The sequence below is a fragment of the Stomoxys calcitrans genome, chromosome 4 (assembly GCF_963082655.1).
Source record: "Stomoxys calcitrans chromosome 4, idStoCalc2.1, whole genome shotgun sequence".
NCBI lineage: Eukaryota > Metazoa > Arthropoda > Insecta > Diptera > Muscidae > Stomoxys > Stomoxys calcitrans.
Genome location: NC_081555.1, coordinates 122,401,353 through 122,418,095, shown reverse-complemented (window position 1 = coordinate 122,418,095; position 16,743 = coordinate 122,401,353). Strand labels below are relative to the sequence as shown.

At 33.3% G+C, this 16,743-nt stretch overlaps 1 protein-coding gene and 1 long non-coding RNA gene across 13 annotated transcripts in view; one reads left to right on the top strand and one right to left on the bottom strand.

The window, feature by feature from the left end:
- Positions 1-16,743, top strand: part of LOC106095970 (voltage-dependent calcium channel type A subunit alpha-1) — a 296,916-nt gene that overhangs the window by 150,905 nt on the left and 129,268 nt on the right. For all 12 annotated transcript variants that reach the window (XM_013263455.2, XM_059368089.1, XM_059368092.1 and 9 more), the window contains 2 exons: positions 5,805-6,140; positions 10,400-10,963. In XM_013263455.2, the coding sequence (XP_013118909.1) occupies positions 5,805-6,140; positions 10,400-10,963 (900 nt within the window). The remainder of the gene's footprint in view (positions 1-5,804; positions 6,141-10,399; positions 10,964-16,743) is intronic.
- The window catches only part of LOC106092358 (uncharacterized), a 324,230-nt gene continuing 310,918 nt past the window's right edge, over positions 3,432-16,743 (bottom strand). Inside the window, exon 8 of the long non-coding RNA XR_009398190.1 lies at positions 3,432-3,482. This is a non-coding gene — a long non-coding RNA (uncharacterized LOC106092358). The remainder of the gene's footprint in view (positions 3,483-16,743) is intronic.

Below are 16,743 nucleotides of genomic sequence, written 5' to 3'. Positions count from 1 at the left end.
TTACAGTATGATAAAGCCCTTATAAACATTTTCAGAATTTGTATTTTGGAAATATTCTGAAACAAAGAATGAAGATACATATAACTTTCCATCTAAAATATATTTTTTTTAATAAAACTAGCTTTTTTATGAGGGATATGATTAAAGCAACTTTTTGCTCTTAGTTTTCCTTTCTTAAAAAAGAAGAACTTGTAAGCTGCTTTCTATTACTAATCATTGAATTTATTAGAACAGAAGAAGTTTATTTTACCAGGTCATGGTAGTAATACGAATAACAGACTTTCATTTTATATTCTCTCAATGTTACGAAGATATTTATTCTATATTTCAATATCCTTAGAAGTATTGTTAAATAACTAAATGATTCAGATATCAAGTTTCAAATTTAAGTTACAAATGCTCGTAGTATTCGCCGAGATTTTTCGTTAGAGGATGAGCTGATCTTTAAATATTTCGGTGTCAACAGATGAACTCATAGAATAATATGTTGGGAGGATATTCTGTTCTTAGACCAGTACGAAACAATTTATATACAAAACTAAGAACTACAAACCATTTAAGTCACCCTGTCGTAATGGAATGTTTTTGGCGTTACTACAGAAGAAGGTGGACGTCCTTTCTACTCAAAACTATTGAACGTATTGTGAATACCACTATAAATGAGCAAGACATCCAGCAAACTACCCAAATACAAAGAACATGCCTTTGTATAGGGAAAGTCGGTGGAGACTGCCCTGCGCGAGGTTGTGCTTAAAATTAAAGAATTCTTCGATGCCAAAATGAGCACATTGGCGGTACTCCAAGTAGCCAGTAGCGGTCCTTTCAGAATGGATAAGCAATATGCTAGAGAACAGGTGGATAAATTGTGAGTCCCATGGCCGGGCCGAATCTTATATACACTCCATCATGGATTGCATTTGTTGAGCACTTTTCCCGGTATCACTTTTAAGGCAAACAAAGCATAAAATATAAGAATTGCTATGCTATTGAAGCTATATCAAGTTATGGTCCGATTCAGACCATAATTAAATTGATTGTTGGAGACCATAGTAGAAATCATTGTGTAAAATTTCAGCCAATTCGAATAAGAATTGCGCGCTTTAGGGGTTTAAGAAGTAAAATAGGGAGATCGGTTTATATTGGTACTGTTTCAGGCCGATTTAGACCATATTTGACAACTGTTTGTTCTCTCATACAAAAGAACTACGCGTGTGTCTGTTTACCCATGCTTTTACAAAATGAACCCTGTTGCCTTCGTATCATTGACCGCCTATCATTGACCTTAACACTCATTGATATGTGGAAAGTTTGCCCTGTTCTGTAATGAAATGTTCATGTTCAAAATTTTCAAAAATTTGCATCTCCCAAATTAAGCTTTTGGAACACAGCGAGCGAATTCTTTTATCATATTTCGATGAAGTTTTGAATGCTTAGTTGTACATATTCTTCTGACATCTGCTCTTCACATAATGCATAAAGGTCGTCTCTTCGATTTAGCCCCATAAAGACTACTTAAGTCCAACAACGTTCATTCTTTCGACTTGGATACGCCATATGATCCCTAATAAAAATCATACTTAATATGGTTCACAAAGTTGAAGCATGTGACATGGTCATATAAACCAACGTCGTTACTTAGTATAAAGAAAATATATTCTTGATATTCTATGATATGTTAAGTCGATCTAGCCATGTCTTTCAAAATTACGATTGTGATATAATGAATAAAGTTATCCCCCTATAACAACAACAAAATAACAAATTCAGCAAATGGGTACAGGCCTTATATAAATCGATCCCTCGAATACACTTCCTGAGCTCTTAGAAGAATCGTAGACGATTTGATTTCTTCAATATAATCGATATGTAAACTGACCTAATTTATTTCTAGCAAGTTGAAACTTGGTTAACTTGGTCCCTTATTTTGTTAATTAAGTGTTGAAGAATACATTGGTAAGCCTATACACTATGAGTATCATGCCTTATTCGAGAGGCTCAAAGATAGATTAAGAAAAATCTCTTAGTGCGAACATTTTTTCTAGCAAACCCAAACTTTATCCCGGCACAATTTAGCAGCTTTCAGTTTATTTTTTAATGATATATTTAACAATTCCGACTAAAATGCATTCTTTTAGATGTTCAAAAAAAAAAAACAATATCGATGCGATTAGCACACAGTATTTGTGCAAGAGCCTGTGCCGACCGGCCTCTCACTGACACTCTGCCCTCGATACCGTGATTGTCCGCGACTGCCGTTGAAGCTACTCGGTATGGAGCATTTCAATATCCGCAACCTGTGCACGCGCCCGGTAGCTCGCAGCTAAGCTTCTCTTAACAGCAATAAACACCACACAAATTGGAGCTCAATGTTCCAGCCTGTGTGGTGCTCACAGCTATCCCGTGCTTTCTACAAGCTGTAAGACCAGTCAATTTTCAGCCTGCTTTTGGCTAGAGTATCTACATTTTCCTAACGTCAAGCTTTTGTCAGGGTCCGGCGTGTGAATTTGAAACGCCCAAGTTGAGATTGTGCCCATACTATAGGCCTAAGTCAAAATTTTTACGGTTTAGTAAAAATTTGAAACCAGACGGTTCCTGTATACAAAGTTTAGCTGGTCAGCAGTCTTCGTTATTTTGATAGCCTTACTCATAGTCATAAGCCAGATGAATTGAAGAAGTGAACTATGGAGTATTCTTTACTTTCTAAAGCAATGAAGACTAGTTAGGTATAGAAACTATGACAACCACTATCTACCCTTCCCATTTAAGCCTCTATAGGGACTGTATAAGTAATTCTCTTTAAGTGGTCCTAAAAAAATAATGATTGGTGAAAAATGTGTGTGCCAACATTGAATATGTGATAAGAATGTCATTCAAGCAGTTGAGACAAGCCAACTGATGAAGTCGTATACTCTAATTCCTAAGATTATTAATAGGACGAAGCTTGATATGGGGCAGACTCTTACAGAGTCTAATTTTAATATTCAACAACCTTGGCGTATGTTGGTAAATTTGTGCAGTTCTCTTTAAATACAATAGTTAGGATATTTGAGTTTAACAACATACTTGTCCATGCCTAAGATAATTGTCGATATTCACAGAAACTGCTGTAGACTTGAAATAGGTTTTTTTTTTTTGATAGATTTCCTTTATAGAACTGTCAAATAAACCTGTTTTAAGGCTACATTAAGTGTTGTGAACTAGGCCGAATATATTTAAAAATAGATTTTTTAATGAGTATAGTGGAATAATATTAAACAACTTTTCTGTATCCACAGCATCTTTAAAGCAACTATATAATATTGTTATAACTCAAAGTAATTTACATAATATTACAATTCATCAAAGTCCAATTTCTCCGAAGCGATAAAAATATTTGATATCAGCAAACAGAAAGAGTGAATATATGTTAAAACATTGTATATCTTAACTTACCTTATAAAATTTTGCTTTAAATACGTAGTGTGTTGAATTTGAAAATAAACCTGAAAAAGAAAAAGAGAACCGATTATAAGGTAAGGCGTAATGTGTAGGAGATGTGCTAAACCAATATTGATGTATAAAGCAAAATTTCCCTCAACGTCACGGATTAGATCATTAACTTATAAAAAGATAGAAGTATAGTCTCGCCATCACTGTTCATGGTTAGAGATTCAAATACTCGATTATATTTTTATTCTTATCGTACATATAACATCAATATACTTTTCTTATATTGAGGAAAATTTCCGTAAAAAAGCACCATGTTAATACAACTGTAACCTTTAATTATATAAATCACAAACATAGTTCATTCATATCCAAACAACTACACCAATAAGCACCATTCTGTATTTTCGACCTGAGTTAACTGGCAACGAATACAAAGCACAGACACAGTGAGTTTAGTGAGTTTTTGATGATAACTTCTCAGAGTACAGTTAACAAATACACAGTTTACTACACCAATAAATAATACAATAATAAATAGCATGAGTTCATTGAATTGAATTAAATGATATCAACATATGCATGATGATAGTTATAAAAAATTTTTAAGAAACTACTAATGATGAAATACTCGTATTCTCAAATGAAATCAACAACAACGTCCAATGACAAAGGATTTCAAATAAATGAAGGAAGACTGGGAAACAACGTTACAACGTTTTTAAATATTTTTATAATCTTTCCTCCGACGACGAGTATTTAACTTAGAATTTTGAGAGTTTCTGCATAAGGAATTATTCTTAAAATTTTCTGTTAAATGCATATTCCCATATTGAAACCACTGCAACAAAGATTATAAAAATGTTTTCGTATAATTTCAAGTAAATCGCCTAAAGCGACCAGCAAAGTTTACTGATGAAATTAGGTGATGGATTTTAATCGAGTTCTGGCGAAAGCTCAATTGTTAATTTAAGTTTTACTACAAACTTTCAATATGTTATTATACAAACCAAAAAAACTAAGACAATATTTTATGATATTTTTCTTATTTTATATATAAGTTGCAGCTTCATTTTGTGGACTTCTACGCTATGCTATCTCTACTTCTAAACTGAAACTATAAAAGACGAGTTTTGTATATAGCAGCGTCATATTATCTACTGCGTTTAAACTTTTTACATTTTCTTCTATTTTTTTTTAAACTACGTAATACTTTTTTTTTCTTTGGTACTAAATGCGTAATTTCTCCGTAAACGGGATATGAATCTTATGGCAAGACTAACGTTAACGAACAACAGAGTATATTTCTATAACATAAAAATTCATTTTCATTTATTATGAAATAAATGAAAAGAATTGCATTTTGATGTCTTCAATTAAGAAAACTATAGAAAACCTATTCGGTTTTTTGCTAACAACAAAAAATAAATAGATTTTCTTTAGATTTCTTTTATATGTTACTTTTCTACTACTTCTTTTTTTATGTATCATAATTACTGCCTTAACATCTTTCACTATTACAAATGAGTTTTCATATATGTTTAATATAGCATAACTATATTTAAAAAAATCTTACAGAACAAGAAAAGTTTTTGCAAGTAATATTAAAGATTTTCTTATTAAATTTCTTATTAAATCTTCAATAAATTTTCAAAAACCTTTAAAATGCAGTTTTCATAGAAAAATGTTGGCAAAACTAAAAATATCGTCAATTTCTTTTTTTTAATGAATTTATAGACATATAAACGCTTTTTTTCAATAACTGTCGCCTTGGTCAAAAAACTTTTTCTTTTTTGTGCTGTAAGATTTTTACTAACATTTTGTATAAAAAATCTTTCATTAAATTTTTCACCTTCTAATAAAAATAAATTGTTTTAGCTTTCATTTAATCAATTTAGCTTAAAGCATTTCATAATTTAAAAAAAAAAAAAAAAATTTTAATCTCCGCCCCATAAGAACCCCATTAAAAATTATCTCTTTTTCTCTTTTCCACAACGAAAAATGTCCCCCTGTTTTTTGTTACTTTTTTTATTTACTTGTTTATTAAGACTTCTATATGAACAAAGTCAGAGACTAATTCCTTCCAACAATAAATATTCCCCAAAATTAAATCCTAACAATATCAATTTAAACCTTATGCAAAACTTGTTGTATCTCTCTCTTTCCCACCACCAAACCAAAATTAACAAAAACAAAAAAAAAAAAATATGTACACACATCTACATTGCGACGGAATGCATGCATTATGCAAATCAATGAAATGGACCAATATGACCCTCCGTTTCAACAACAACAACAATCATACATCAACGCTCTCTATTATAATATTCTGCAACATCACATCCTATGCTGATTTTATGACTTTACAACAATTACAGTTACTTTATCGTTTTGGTACTCTTCGGTAATTATACATTGCTAAACGTGTTCTTGGCTATCGCTGTTGATAATTTAGCAAACGCCCAAGAATTAACTGCTGCCGAAGAGGAACAAGTCGAGGAAGATAAAGAGAAACAATTACAAGAATTAGAAAAAGAAATGGAAGCGCTACAAGGAGACGGTGTCCATGTGGAGAATGGCGGCGATGGCGCTGCCGCAGTTAAAGCGAAAAGCAAAAAGAAGGAAGAAGAAAAGAAGGAGGAGGAAGAAGTTACGGAGGGTCCAAAACCAATGTTGCCATATTCATCAATGTTTATATTATCACCAACAAATCCGTAAATACTCTTTTTTTATATCTAACACTCTTCCTATCTCTGTCTCTATCCCTACTCTCTCTCTCTCTGTCTGTCTCTCGATATTTACACATATGTATTTATTTATATATGGTATCATTCATATTATATGTCTCATTATCTTTAACAGAAAAACTTAATCTTTAATCTTTTTCACTATATAAGTGTACATATAATGATATATATTTGCGTGTGTGAGAAAAGGGTTAAGTATTTCGTACAGCCAACTTCGATCATAAAAACGATCAATAAAAAGGATCTGGAAATTGAAATAAGGAAAGGTTTGCTCCAAGGACCTTTCAATAGAATTGGTAGACAATAGTTGCTAGACAAAAGTAGATTTCTCCTATTTAGTAGAAATACATCATAGAGTTTCCAGTATCATGGACTTCAAACTATGGTCTCATTACTTCAAGGTTTTCTTCGTTGTTCAAACTGACTGGAATTCATGCTCTAGCCAGCGAAAGCAAAGCAATAGAACTACATAAGTCTGGATTAGGCCACAAAATTTTGGAATGTTCACAACATTGTCATTTGTTGCCCTTGGGGCTTTGTTCTAAAGACTTACATGTCGCATAACCCAAAGGTTCCAGTTCCCCAGTAATGTGTAAGGTAGTTCCTGGTCTCACAAGCGCGTCTGCTCTACAATTTCCTGGGATATCTTCGTGGACCAGCACCCAGAACAGGTGAATTTTGAAGTGTTCAGCCATCTTGTTGAGAGTTCTGCGACAGTCAAGGCGATCTTTGAATTCAGAAATTCATTCTCTAGGGATTTAATGGCTGCCTGATTAGGTGTAGCATTTAATTCAGTGCATCAGATAGTGTCGTCCTCGATGCGGCAGCGATGCACAAACAAGCCATCCTTGATCCGGCGGATTATTGGACAGTAATTGGACTTTTGAAGCACCGTTCATTAGACCACAACACCACATTGCAAAAAGTCTGACAATTACAGTATATACCCAGTGCATGACACGTCCCTTAATCCGCCCATCTTCTGTTAATGGCACTCTTGGAAGTGTATAGGACAAGAGTTGTCTTCCTGCCTTTTACATAATTTTGCATTCAAAGTTCAATTTCTTGTTCAGCAAAGCTCACAGGTATTTTGGAACAATCTTTCCTCCAGGTGCCACTGTAGGTGACTTCTTCCTCCAGCTGAAATGAACAAATTCCATCTTAGACGGATTTGAGCCTAGACCACTTTCGGAAGCTCATTTTGGTGTGGCACCTAGAGCTTCCTGAATTATATCTCTATCAGTGCTGCGAACTTTTCCCCAAACCGCAATAGTCCCGTCATCGGCATCACTTGTACACCTTTTTCGCCTTCGTGTGGTACGGTTTCCCTGCTTTCGGAATGAATATGACCTTTGTGTCTCTTCGTCCTACAGGTATGTACGACATGCTGATACAAGCAGAGTTAGGGCAAGGAGCCAGTCTCGTGGACACAGCTTTTAATTCAATCAGTGATTCATCATCAAGGCCTGGCGATTTAAAGGAGTCAAAAATTTTTGTTCTTCAAAGGATTTACAACTCAGACACAATTTCTCCAACAATTTACCACGAATATCAGTGATAGCCTTCTCTGTAGTCACGTTATCCGTTAGAGATCTTCCTAGGAAATTTATGCCAACGAGTAGTTTCAGTGTTTTTTTTTTTCACTAGACATTGTTCATACATTCTACTGAATGTATCCTACGGTAATAGGTAATAACTCCACCCAGGATTTGTTCTTGTCCTTGTATTTTCAAGGCTTACAGCCTTTTTCACAAAACTTAATGTAGATTTGAAACAGGTTTATTTAACATATCTTCTTTATATAACTGTCATATAAACCTACTAGGCCGTTAGCCTTTTAGGAGTCCCAGAGGTTTAGTGCCCTTGTGGCTTCTCCCCTGTTGAAGTGTTTTATGCAATTCTTTCTTTCTCCTGCATACGGATCTTGACAAGAATATCAAAACATTTTCCAGTGGTTGTAATGGCCTCACTATTCCTCTGCACATCTGTGGGGTAAAACTTCTCTGCCAAGAGGTGTATTCCACATGCATGCCGTTAAAGATATAAATCCTCAAACCCTTTTGTACATCAGGACTGACATAGTCGTTCAAAAGATTTAAATGATTTTACTTTCAATACTTTTTTGATTCCACTAACATGGGATTATTCCTTTTTTTAGTATTTTACTTAATTGGACTGCAATCATTGATAGTATAAGAGAAGTATCACCTGTTCCTTAATGGAATGTTCATGAGAAATATAGTAGTAGTAGCATTTGCTACTCATATCTTTTAGTTTCTGATGAAATTTTAAGCCGGAAGCCACCAAAGCGCATGTCCGTCTATGATGCTGAACGCCTGGGTTCAAATCCAAGTGAGAACATTAGAAAACAAATTTTCAGCGGTGGTTATCCCCTCCTCATGCTGGCGACATTTACGAGGTGCTTTGCCATGTAAAAACTTCTCCCAAAGAGGTTTCGCACTGGTGCACACCTTTCGGACTCGGCTATAAAAAGGAGGCCCTTTATCATTGAACTTAAATTGAATCGGACAGCATTTATTGATATATGAGAAGTTTCTTAATGAAGTGTTCATGGATAAGTTAGCTTTGCAGAATGCCGACAGAGTTTCCTTTTTTTATAAACCGACAAAAACGGTTTCTCTTTACTAAGTGTTGATCATTTGGAGATCTTGATACGTTGCTTAAATGAATCTTGTATATCATAAGACGAACAGATATTCAAGATGTGAAGCATTGCGTTTTGAATTTCTGAAGTAACCTTCGAGCTATGTTTTTCCAATGAGATTCACTTTTTTCAAGTTATTGATTTCTAATGGTTTCTCCGAAAAATATTCAAAAGTTGTGAAAACTAAATTGTTTTTGTAGTGATACAACCTAGCCATGAATTCATATACCTCAACTCGTGATATTTTATTACATTTATTTTTCCTTCAAGACGGATAATGGTGTTCATTAGATAAAGTTGTTGACATACACAGGTATTCAAAGGTGTTCCTTTTTACACTACGTAATTTAATCAACAACATATTTCATCCTAAAGGAAATGAGAGTAGGGACTAACAAATGTATTATTTAGTCTTATTCATATAATTTTTGTAACAAGCTGTTAAGAAAGTTCTAAAATATCTCAAGTTTATCCCCCAATTATCTGGCATTATTATAGGCTTCACTTCGTTTTAGATTTCTAAAGTAGACATTATTTTTCTTCAATGCTTTGCATTGCAAATGGCAAGAATTTTCATCAAGTTGTTTTAAAATGGTTTCGAGAATGAATCGTTCACATTTATTCCTATATAAAGTTGGATATTTCCTCAAATATATAGAATGAGAACAAGAACTAACATTGCAAACTTGTTTCTAAAGTGCGCTTACTGCGCTGCCTAACCACCTTTAAGTCCCCTATAGATGCTTATAGTCAATCAACCCAAAATTTTCAAAAGTTCGGAAAACCAAAATCATTTTGTTGGTATTCCCAAACACCTTGAGAATTTCCAGATCCTTTTTTCCCAACAACCCTACATTCTTCATTCATACTAACAATCAGATATTAAAATTCTAATCTAAATATATATATCAGATCTTTAAGTTAGTTTAATAAGATTTCCATAACAATCCCTAAACCAAAAATTTTCTCAATTCTCAAGGTAATCGAAACAAATGATTAATATAAACTTTTTCTCTTTTTTATATCCTTTTTTATGTTCGTTACCCGTTTACTTTCCAATCTTATGTTGGTTTGATGGACTTGTTTTTTTGAACTTTAAACTTTACTTTTGTGATTTTTGTTAATTGATGTGATCATCAAAATGCGCCCAAACCAACTAACAACATATCATCAAATGCTTGCATGATGCACGTTAAATCAATAAAAATCAAAAAATACAACCTAACATCATATGTATATGTATTGCTAATTCAAACAACCAAACAAATATCACCCAATCACCATAAAAATCAATCACGATCATGTGCATAATCAAACAACAAAACGAAACACCGATCAAAAACCATCTAAAACAACTAATACAAACTCAAATTTCGAATGCGCCCACCACACAAATTTGTTTCAAAAACAAAACGCAAAATATAAACAAAAAACACAATTGGATTAAATTCAAACCAAATGAAATTGGAAAATGACAAATTTGCACAAAATTTGAAAAAAAACCAAAATCCCAACAAAACAAAATTGGAATCGCAAAAACGAAAAACAAAAAAAAAAACAGCATAAGACGTGGCGCCCATTGGGTCGTTAATTTACGTTACTTTGATTTTTTCATTATGGTCGTCATCTCATTGTCATCGATAGCGTTAGCGGCTGAAGATCCCGTTCGTGAGAATTCACCACGAAATAAAATTTTGAATTATTTCGATTATGCATTTACCGGCGTATTCACAATAGAAATGTTACTGAAAATTGTAGATTTAGGTGTTATATTACATCCTGGCAGCTATTTAAGAGAATTCTGGAATATTATGGATGCTGTGGTCGTTATATGCGCTGCTGTTAGTTTTGGTTTCGATATGAGCGGTAGCAGTGCTGGACAAAATTTATCAACAATCAAATCGTTGCGTGTCCTTCGTGTCCTGCGACCATTAAAAACCATTAAACGCGTACCCAAATTGAAAGCCGTCTTCGACTGCGTAGTTAATTCATTGAAAAATGTTGTTAACATTCTAATCGTGTACATATTATTTCAATTTATATTTTCTGTCATTGGTGTACAATTATTCAATGGGAAATTTTTTTATTGTACGGACGAAAGTAAACATACTGCCTATGAGTGCCAGTAAGTAAACCAATTAATAATAAATACTAATTTTTAGTTTTCTTTTAAGTTTTTGGAAAAATCTTTTTTATATGTTTTTTTGTTTCTTGACAATTCAAATTTTTTTTAATGTATATTTTCTTTTTACGTTTAATTTTAATTTACTACAAAACTCTATTTCTTATTTCTTATATCGTATTGCTAACAACAACAACAAAACAACAACTACAATTCAAATTTAGTTCTGTTTAGGTCCATACTTGTTGTCGTAATTTCTCATTTCTCCTAGAGTGCTAACAAAAAGTAAAAAAAAAAACATTCTTAGATTTACCGAAAACTATATTTGTGTGTTTGTTCTTTTCGTTGAGACTCGCTAAAACCTAACACGAGAAGTTTTAGTTTAATTTTCTAAACAAGAACAACCATTTTTTTTCGATCACCACAATAACAATAAGTAGTGATTGTATACCTTATGGATAAACAACACACTACACCGACACGCCCACATATTCTACTATATGTCTAATGTCTTTCGTAACTACTACTACTTCGTACGTAAAACGTATCGTAAACTCTTTGTTTAGTTCACTTTTGTACTTCATTGTAATACTATTCTTTTCTGTATTCGTTCAAACGCAACGTAATAGATTCGCGAATATCTTTTGTCTCGTCTGCCTATATCCATATTTTCCATGATCTATATTTATTCCAAGTCTAGAACGCTCTTTTCCTGTAAACCTCTCTTTCCTTTCCTTCTATAGACTATCCTCCCGCCCCCCTATAAAATATTTCATATTCAATATATTGTGTATGAACATTTAGTTAATTTTTCATTATTGGTAAAAAACTAAACAAAAAAAAAAAAAAAAAAAAAAAAAATACAAGCTAAATTTAATATATGTGTCTTACTATGTTAAATCTAAATTGTAAATAACACATTAGATGTATTTGATCGATAAATTATATATCTTACTAAAATATTAGTTCAATTAGATACGATTTAGTGATGGCATTATTAAAAATATGAGTATGTAACTAAAAAGAACTTAGTGTATAAACAAACATTATTATAGCTGTCATTAAAATGATTGCTTCAAATTATTGAAATGGATTATCAAATGTCTAGTTCCTAAAAGTATTACATTTTTATTGATACTAAATCCCCTTTGCATATAGTTTGGGATTCCGGCAGGTGTGAAGGTCCCTATTGTTGAGACGATCAAGAATATATATACTTTATATATACTAAGATCAATATTTCGAGGTGTTACAAACAAAATGATCAGATTAGTATACATCCATCCTATGGGTAGTATACATCCTCTGTGATGGGTATAAAAAAATAGTTAAATCTCTGCCCTTACGGCAAATTGGAAGCAAAGAACGCCTTATAGTATCCGAAACATGTCGGCTTGTCATCAATTGTCTCCACTCGTTTCTAAGGAATGAAGAACGTGTCATTCCTTTCCTGCATTCGACCTTTTAAGAAGTGCAAAATTCTTTTACAACTCCATTGGCCTTCCCGTAATTCAGTTAAATCTGAGGTTCAAGTGGTAGTCTGCCATCTGACTCACGGATACGTTTTCGTCCATTATAATACCAAATGAACAGGGGAAGGAAGAAGGAGATTCTCTGTAGTTTCTACCGTTGAACCATCCAGATAGCTTTAAAAAGCCCAACAACTTGCGAATGTTCGCATCCGCTCATTGAAACAAGTTCTCAAATGAGATCCTAATGTGGCACTTCTTAGCCAATGCGCGATACACACACTGCAGATGTTCCCATATATTCTCAGCTTCTGCAGAAGTCGATGTTCCCAGATATTTTCAGCTTCTGCAAAAGTCGTTATTTGCAGCCTTCAGTCTGTCAGTATGTTTTCCGATCAGACAAAGACCTGCCATGCTGGACACAATGACTGAGACGTCCCCAGTGGGAAAACTAAAAAGGCATGATCAAATAAGTCTAAATAACAGCGCTTCAAAGCCTTCAAGTACAAAGACCATATTGCTTATATTACACCTTTTGAACCTTTGACAAGGGATGACTCTACCCTCTTTACGTAGCCCTTCCGAAGTACACTTAAACATATATGGCAAAAATGTGAGTGACTATTCAACTTGTGATGTACAAACCATGCAATGTCACCCATTGTTAAAAAGAAATAAACTTTGGGACCAGGCCTCGCGGATGCAAAAACGTGAATGATATCCGGCCATGAAGTCGTAGCCTTTTCCGGCTACAATTTTGCAGCAATTTCTAGCCACAATGTCCGGAGGCCTTAGAAGGAGCATTAAATTCAGTGTATCAGATGGTGTCGTCATTAGTGCGGCTGTCATCAGTGCTCAAACAAGCCATCTTTTGGATGCGTCTGAGTATTGAATAGTAGGTGGACTTTTGAAGTGCCGTCCACCAGATCACATCACCATATACACTGAAACAATTTGTGTCCTTATTTGAAAGATTCCAGCCAAAGATTTGCAAATTTTAAAGATGATCAATTTTCCAACTTTTTAAGGAAACACTCCTTTTGATGAAAAATATGTTCATACATATTAAGGATTTTCTATTGTAAATAGTAGGATTAATTAATCCTTAACTTTGCATCTTGTTATTAAAGACAAAAATTTAAAATCAAAATATCGTTGAAAGTTAGGAAATTGATCTAGGGACAAGGAAACAGTGAACTGTATTTTAAGACATAAAATAGCCTAAAAAATAGGAGCGTGTTTAATTGTTTTAGGTAAAGATGTAAGTTACTGTTTGGACAGTCTTCTATGAAGTAAAATAAGAATCAATCAGCGATCAAAATTTGAAAAGGATGGTAATGTCCTTTAGTAACATGTAAATCAAATTTAAAGAGAGCACATTTATTTCCTCCTTTTCCTCGTTTTCATTGCTTAAATCCTACGAATAAGGAAAAATCTTAAATTTTGGGCCAACTTTTTTTCCCGTATAGTATTATAGGTCGGACAACTGCATTATAAACCCAACTGTTGTCATAGGCGCTCTTGCAGTTGTTTAGGGCAAGAGTTGCCTTCCTGCCCTTTCCAAAATATTTGATATGCAGTTCAATTTCCTGTCCAGCAAAACACCCAGGTATTTTGCGCTTTCAGCAAATCTAACATTCTCTTCTCCCAAGGAGATAGATGCCACTGTGGGTAACGTGTATCTTCAGCTGAAAAGAATATGTTACGACTTAGACGGATTTGGCGGGTGGACACTTTTTTCTTCCAAGGACAATAATATATTCTTAATGGCTATATTCCAAAGTAGAGAAGACATTACAACTCCTTGGGGAGTCATTCGCGACCAGTTTTACACTTTTTTCTTCCAAAGACAATAATATATTCTTAATGGCAATATTCCAAAGTAGAGAAGGCATTACAACTCCTTGAGAAGTTCCTCTGCTGATCCGTCTTTTAAATTTGCAGATCCTAACCCTGTCGTGATCATAAGCGTAGAAAAGTCTCCAGGTTTGGGCTAAGCACTCCCAGAAAAATTTCAAAATTTCATTGTTTTGGCAAATTTGGCTAATTTAATTGCTATTCAAAGGGTACTATCAGTAATTTAATCGCTCTACTTTACCTATGTGCAAGGACTATTCGAAGTTCGTTGTTCTTAGGTCATAAGGCTTTTAAACAATGTGCTCAGTTTTTAGGCTTTTCCAACCCGTTCCTGCATACATATACCACATTAAGTTAAACGTTAAAGTTCGGTAAAATTTGCCGAAAAATCTCTGTATTAAAACTTTAAATGATAACCATGTTATAACTTTTATGAGATACGTTATCTGTTGCGCAATTCCTAGAAGACTCATTCTAATTATCTCACCAATCCAGTTTGTGAGTATTTTTTTTTTCAACATAATTATTTCATAGGAATAATTTTAAATGGATCGTTTACATTGAAGACTGTTTCACAGATAAGTCTTCGTGGATTTTATTTCCATATACTCGAGAAAAGAAAATCTGGATTGGATTTCTTCGCAAATATAATTGTAATTCATTGCTGTCTTACGTTACTTACTGTTTACCAGCAATGCGGCTGATATTTTGGGATTATAACAAATCCAAATGGTAAAGTACCAAGGTAATGATAACAACCATTTCATTTCTGGATATTTATGCTATATCAATTAATATGTCAATTACGAAACCATAGTTCTATACTTAAAAGAATTTGTAGGTAACAAATTAACGGTTCATCTATATTTATATAATGCCATCACTTCTATAGTGAAATTATCTAAATTATTTAGTAAATCAGTAATAATTTGAAACATCATATTGTTTACATATGATAGAATCAATTAGAATAGCAGATATACTGCCACAAACATAAAAAAGATGTAGTTGTAGATGAAACTCGATACATTGATGTCAAAAAAAAATTTATTTGATTATAACATTATTTATATTTCAAAACGTTATTCATTATGAATGACCCTTCGGTTGGGTGTTGAAGTTCTGAACATAATTTTGCTTTATTATGTGAAACAATATTGTGCAAGTTTCTCTATCAATTATGTTATCCAAAAACTTATCCTTTATATCTTACTTTGTTTAGAAGAATTTGACTGAAAATCAAACTCGGGAATGGAATTAACATTTTACACTCGTTAACCTAGTTTGAAGTTAAGTCATCGTTGTACAAACATATGCTTTCGTGCATTCGTTTGATATGTCGCCGTTACATTTTTTTTATAGACTATATTATCCTTGCCCTCTCATTTTTGATTTTGATTTTGTTGCTAAACAAATCATTAACTCTCCTTGTCGTTTTGAGGGCTAATTGATATTTCTCCTTGTCATATATGTCGGAATTCCTGAGTCTTTCCGAAAAACAAGGTATGTAAAACAGGCTTTTATATATCTTTTCCTCTTTGTTTTGTTCTGTGTTCCTGGTCACGTTTTCCCTAATGGATTGCTTGAACTTGTACAACTACTGATTTATTTTCCCTTAGAATTCTTCTTTTCTCATCTCTGTTGCGTCAGTGACACTGAATTCCCCAAAGAATTCCACAGAGTCAGAGAGTTATTAGCGAAATATCACAATATATTTTTGCTCGAATTTTATTGCTGACACGAAGTTTTCCAATTTCAGAAAACTTCCCAAAGAAATTACTTTTTCACTTATGCGATTTCAGTTTCATATAAAACAGAAAAGGGGAGTAAAACCCTTTTCGGTTTAGCGGTATTTTCAGTTGAGCGAATAATACCAAAAATTAATGGTTTTTTCCATCAAGTGTCACTTAAATAAAAATGTTCACTAAAGCGTATTACAGAGCTGTTATTCTATTTTATGTCCACAGTTTTTCATCAAATTTAATAATAGTATTTTTTGTCCGAAATTGGTTGGCATAGGTTATTTGTTGTCTGACAAATAATGCATATTTTGCTTACTGACGAAGCCATTCAGCCAGAAATGAGCCTCATCACTAAAGATGATTTTTCGATGACAACGATGAGACCAGTGACTCCGAATTTCGATAGTAAATTTTAATAATTTCGACGCGTTGTTGGCTCGTATATCTTTCCATCATGAAATATCAAACCTTACTAAAAGGAAAGCGACAAAATAAATGGCGTCGTTTGCTGTCCCTATCGGTCTACCTTTGTAGCGGCCCTGAAAACAAAAACTCAGTATTATGAGATTTAAATTTAGAGTATTACAGAACATGGGCTATAAAGTAATTGATGAGGAAACATGTAAACAGTAATCCATGAATTTACCATACAAAAAGAATTACTTTTATAATGTAATTGATGGAGAAACTTGTAACGAATAATTTAGGTGAAATA